The sequence below is a fragment of the Penaeus japonicus genome, unplaced genomic scaffold, assembly GCF_977035675.1.
Source record: "Penaeus japonicus unplaced genomic scaffold, GWHDUDI00000001_assembly GWHDUDI00000028, whole genome shotgun sequence".
Classification (NCBI taxonomy): Eukaryota; Metazoa; Arthropoda; class Malacostraca; order Decapoda; family Penaeidae; genus Penaeus; species Penaeus japonicus.
Window position 1 is genome coordinate 12,773,442 of NW_028234430.1, and position 5,000 is coordinate 12,778,441.

Genomic DNA, 5,000 nt, shown 5'->3' on the forward strand with positions numbered 1-5,000 from the left:
GTTTGTTTGTGAGGAAGAGAAGTTGTTATTTTATGCATGGTTGTTTGTGAGGGTTGTTTGTTTGTGAGGAAGAGAGGTTTTTTTATGCATGGGTTGTGTGCGAGGGTTGTTTGTTTATTTATTTGTGAGGAAGAGAGGATGTTATTTTATGCATGGGATGTTTGTGAGGGTTGTTTGTGTGTTTGTGAGGAAGAGATGTTGTTGTTTTATGCATGGGTTGTTTGTGAGGGTTGTTTGTTTGTTTGTGAGGAAGAGAAGTTGTTATTTTATGCATGGTTGTTTGTGAGGGTTGTTTGTTTGTTTGTGAGGAAGAGAGGTTGTTTTATGCATGGGTTGTGTGTGAGGTTTGTTTGTGTTGGGGGGATGTGGAGTTTAATTTGCTTGTATGTGTGTTTGTATGTGAAAATGAGGGAGGATGCAAAGGTATAGAGAGGGAGATAATGAAAAAAATATATCAAGAGAGAGAGAGAGAGAGAGAGAGAGAGAGAGACAGAGGTGGGGGGGTAAAGCGAAAAAGCGAGAGAGGGAGAGAAAAGATAGATGGAGAGAGAGAGAGAGACATAAGAAAAAAGAAAGACAGTGAGAGCACAGACATAGACAGAGAGTGTGTCTATGTACCTGGCTATGAGTTCCAATATAAGATACTGTATTCGTTTGTGGAATCTCTATTTCCGATCCCCACACACTAACACCTCTTCAACATCCTTACCACTCCGCACAAAACCACACCCCCTTCTCCCCTCCCCTCTCACTTGACCACCCCCCATCACCCCCTCTCTCTCTCCTACAGAACTGACAGCTCAGGACTGCCTCTACATGGGCAAGCATTCCTTCTACCTGGGTCTGTATCCTCGAGCAATCTAATGTTTCGAGGAAGCTTACCTCTTGGCAGGTCACGAGGGCAACGCCACGGTGACCCAAGATCAGGTCAACATGTTCCTCAACACGGCTATCAAGGCGGTAATGTCACGGAAGTGGAATAAGACGGAGCAGGCAGAAAAAAATTATATTAGCAATAGATGAACTAGTAAGAAAAAAACACGAAATATGAACATGGATTATGTTGTATAATAGTCGTTGCCGCGACCTTGGATAATTTGGAGCGACCCGACGCTGTGTTCATGTTCTCCTCCGTCGCGATGTATGCAGTTTCTATCATTTTCCTCTTGAATTGATTTAATCCTTCATGGATCACTTTGGCACGTTTCCAGTCCGGTAGATGTCCCGCTTCATCTACATGTACCACCATGGCGTTGAATGTTCTGTGGTAACGGACGTCGGCTCGATGTTTACCGATCCTGGTGCTGAATCCACGTCCTGTTTCACCATAATAAGCTTTCTCGCATCTGCTGCATGGTATGCAGAATAAAGCGCTGTCAGGATTCTTTGTGGACGGCTTTCTGTCACGTACTAGGTCACTTACTTTTGCACCAGAAGTTTTGTCGATCTTGGAGCTTCCGAAATGTCTGTTAACCGCCTCGGAGTTGTATTGAGGTAACACTAGGAGCTTTGGAGGGGAGGAGGGTTTGATTTGACCTCGTTATAATGAACTCCGCCTTTTTTCGGAGTGTCAGAAGAAATCCCCTAGGGTATTTGTGTTTCGTAAATGCATCAATGATGTACTTTACTTCATCGTCTAGAAATTCAGGGCTGCATATCCTCAAATCCCTGAGGAAGAATCCTATAACGACTCCTGATTTAGTTTTATTGCTGTGTGCGGAGTAATAGTGTATGGAATCCTCTTTATTCGTTGGCTTTCTGTACACCGAAAGACGTAGGTCGTTATCGCCCCGATGGATCACAGTATCGAGAAAAGGTAGCTTCTGACATTCCTCCTCCTCTATGGTAAACTGGATCTTGTCGTGCACGGCATTCAGTTGCGTAAGCGTTTGATGTAAGCACGATCTCCTAGGGACGATTACCAGGACTTCCTACGTTTATAAGCCAAGTCGAACGTCTGCCGATTATGTTCATGTAGTGGTCCTATTCTAGTGTTTCCATGAAGAGGCAGGCCAGAACCGCGCTTAGTGGTGAGCCCATAGCGAGACCGCTGACCAGTAAATATTCCTCTCTTGCAAACTCGAAAGACCCGAAGCTCACGCACAGTTTCACGAGATCTATGAAGTCGTGATCTGGTAGCGAGAGTAAACTATCCTCCATGGTGCTGACGACCCTCTCAGCTGCTCGGACGGCTCCGTCAGTGGGAACATTAATGAAGAGGGAGTTGACGTCAAAACTAGCCAGCTTCTTATTTTTGCACCTAGAATTTTGGAGTCGTTTGATGAGATCGTCGGCATTCCTGAGGTGGGAATCACGGATAATTCCCATGGCGCCTGAGAGGGGTTAGCCAGACATTTAGCCAAACGTTGGGGAAGCGCTGCCAATGCCAGAGGTAATAGGTCTCATCGGTACACTCTTGACTAATATATTGATATGTTCATGTAAGTTTGATGAAGTATGTAGTTCTGAAGACGGGGTGACCCGAAACGCGTAGATTACATCTCTTGTACTGTGAAACTATTCATTCACATTTATACCCTTTTATCCATTTGCTACAATGAACTCGGTTCAATTTTCGCATATAGCTTGTAGACCGAAACATACGAATACATTTTGATTAATGTTGTTTCATTTTAAAATCGTATAATCTTGCAAATTAAACAGATACAGCCACTAATCTGTCATATCTACATCAGTTTTAACAATGATTATGACATTAATGATCATGAGTACACGATAAAAAATCTAATAAAAAAGAGCTCAAAACTAACCACAAAAATCCACCTCAAAGAGATGTTTAAAAATGATAATAATGATAATTTGAAAAAAATATATATATATATTACCAACAACAAAATCCCCCATCCCTCACCCTCACCCAACCAACCACCCAAACCCACCCACCCAACCATCATTAATCCATCTTTAATCCTTCCAGTACGACGAACAGATGATCGGTCGAGAAGAGGAAGTCGAGGGCCTATCCTTCACGCGGCGGAAGTCGACAAGAAGATAAAGATAAAGAAGATAAAACACGTCTCGGAACAGATCTTACGCCTCAGGAAGATGCTCTCAATTTCCAGGCTCTGTGTAGGGGAGAGCAGCTCCTGGTGGGTTCTTGTTTTATTTATTTGTTTATTTATTTATTTATTTTTTTTTTTTTTTTTTTTGTCTTTATTATGTTTGTGTGTTTTGGATTGTCTGTTTTTTTGTGTATAATTTCGTTTTTTTATAACCTTTCCTTTTTTGTTTGTCTAGTTTTCTTTATTTGCTTTTTTAAATTAAATCTCTTTTTTTTTTTTTTTTCTTTTCTCGGTATTTTTTTTTCATGTTATAACCATTCCCTCCTTTTTATCATTCTTATCGTCTCTACAACATTAGCCCTTCACCTTTCTGTAATAGATTTAACCCAATATTCCTAAACTATTTTGAGTCACTCCAAACTCCACCCATCTTTCAAAAATCTTTAACAATAATCCTTTCGAATTCTGGATTTCAAAAAGAACAAGAGGACAAAACAATAACAAAGTCTATTTATACGATTTTATATCTATTGTACGATTATATCTATTTATACGATTTTAACAAGAAGGATCAAATCGATTTCAAATTCAACCTTAAGCAACAACAAATAACTTGTAAAATCTGACCTCTCTTGACCTTTTCTTTACACCTTGACCTTCCATGCAGAGTCCTAAACAACAAGAACAAGAACAAATACTGTAGGCCTATATCTAAAATTCAGATTTCAAGAACAACAAACGCGGAATTAAAAAAAAAATCATTCCATTTCAAAGATGAACGTCAACAGAAAATCACCAAAGAAAGTGTGTAACTCTCTCTTGATTTCTTTTCCTTCTTGACCTTCCCGTAGACACCTGAAGAAAAAAAAACAAGTGACAAAAAATAATTTCTCATTTATAATTGCAACCTCAGCAAAACACCAATCATCAACACCTTCAACTTTCCTGTTTTGTTTTGTTGTTTTGGACTCCAACTTTTTTGAGATTCTGTCCAACTCTCACATATCCCGACTATAATAAAACTAGATTCGCTTCCAAAGCAGGAATAAGTCCTATTAATAGTATCAGCATTTCCAAAAAAAAAAACTCATCAAGACTCTTCCACTTTCCCTTCCACTTTTCCCAACGATAAACGTAGACTCCCTAAACTAGCAATAAATTCTCATTATAGCCACAACACCAACAATAACAAAAATAAAAACACCCACACAAACACAAACATTCCTGACCTCTTTCACCAACCTTGTTTACCGTCTCACCCACCATACTAAATTCCCTTAAAATAAACCCTCACCAACGTCAATGAACCAAATCCTTAACCTTAATTCACATCAACAAGACCTCCCCACGATAACCTTCGACCTCACATGACCCGGGGCGAGGCCTACTTCCAGCTCATGCCCGTAAAGGTTGAGATCCCTCACCATAATCTTGAACTTGTGGTGTTTCATGACGTCATTTCCGATAAGGAGATCGAGGCCGTGAGGGGGATGGCATAGCCTATGGTGAGGATGTTTGTTTGTTTCTTTGTTTTGTTTGTTTTGTCTCCTTTGTTGGATCATTTGACTTGTTTAGTTTGAATTGTTTGATTGTTTTTTTTCTCTCTCACTTTTCGTTAGCTTTTGCTTGATTGTTTATTTGATTTGATCCATTTACTCATTCTTATATACCTATTTATTTATAAATTTATTTTTCTGCTACTCCACATATTCGGATAAGTCAAACACAAGTTAAATATAAAAATCGTAAGGGTTGTATAAATAAATAAACACGTATATTCATTTTGGAGGGTTGTGAACATACATGAATATCTACGATCGAAACAGTTGTTAAATGAAAAAAGGCACAGTATATATGACTAAAATCGTGAAAGTTTGAGTTTTTATTTAATTCTAGTTATCATTACAAATTCCAAAAGATTATAAGTATCTTCTTTTTAACAGCTTGTGCGTGCGATGGTACAGGGTGTACAAGGAA

The 5,000-nt window shown here is 39.3% G+C and overlaps 1 protein-coding gene and 1 pseudogene across 1 annotated transcript in view; one reads left to right on the forward strand and one right to left on the reverse strand.

The window, feature by feature from the left end:
• LOC147468495 (uncharacterized) overlaps positions 1–5,000 on the forward strand; it is a 13,768-nt gene that overhangs the window by 3,891 nt on the left and 4,877 nt on the right. The window contains exons 2-4 of the mRNA XM_086553779.1: positions 791–960; positions 2,939–3,110; positions 4,967–5,000. The exon at positions 4,967–5,000 is cut by the window's right edge and continues 35 nt beyond it. Coding sequence (XP_086409905.1) covers positions 791–960; positions 2,939–3,110; positions 4,967–5,000 — 376 coding nt within the window. The remainder of the gene's footprint in view (positions 1–790; positions 961–2,938; positions 3,111–4,966) is intronic.
• LOC147468496 (uncharacterized) lies at positions 953–2,328 on the reverse strand (annotated as a pseudogene).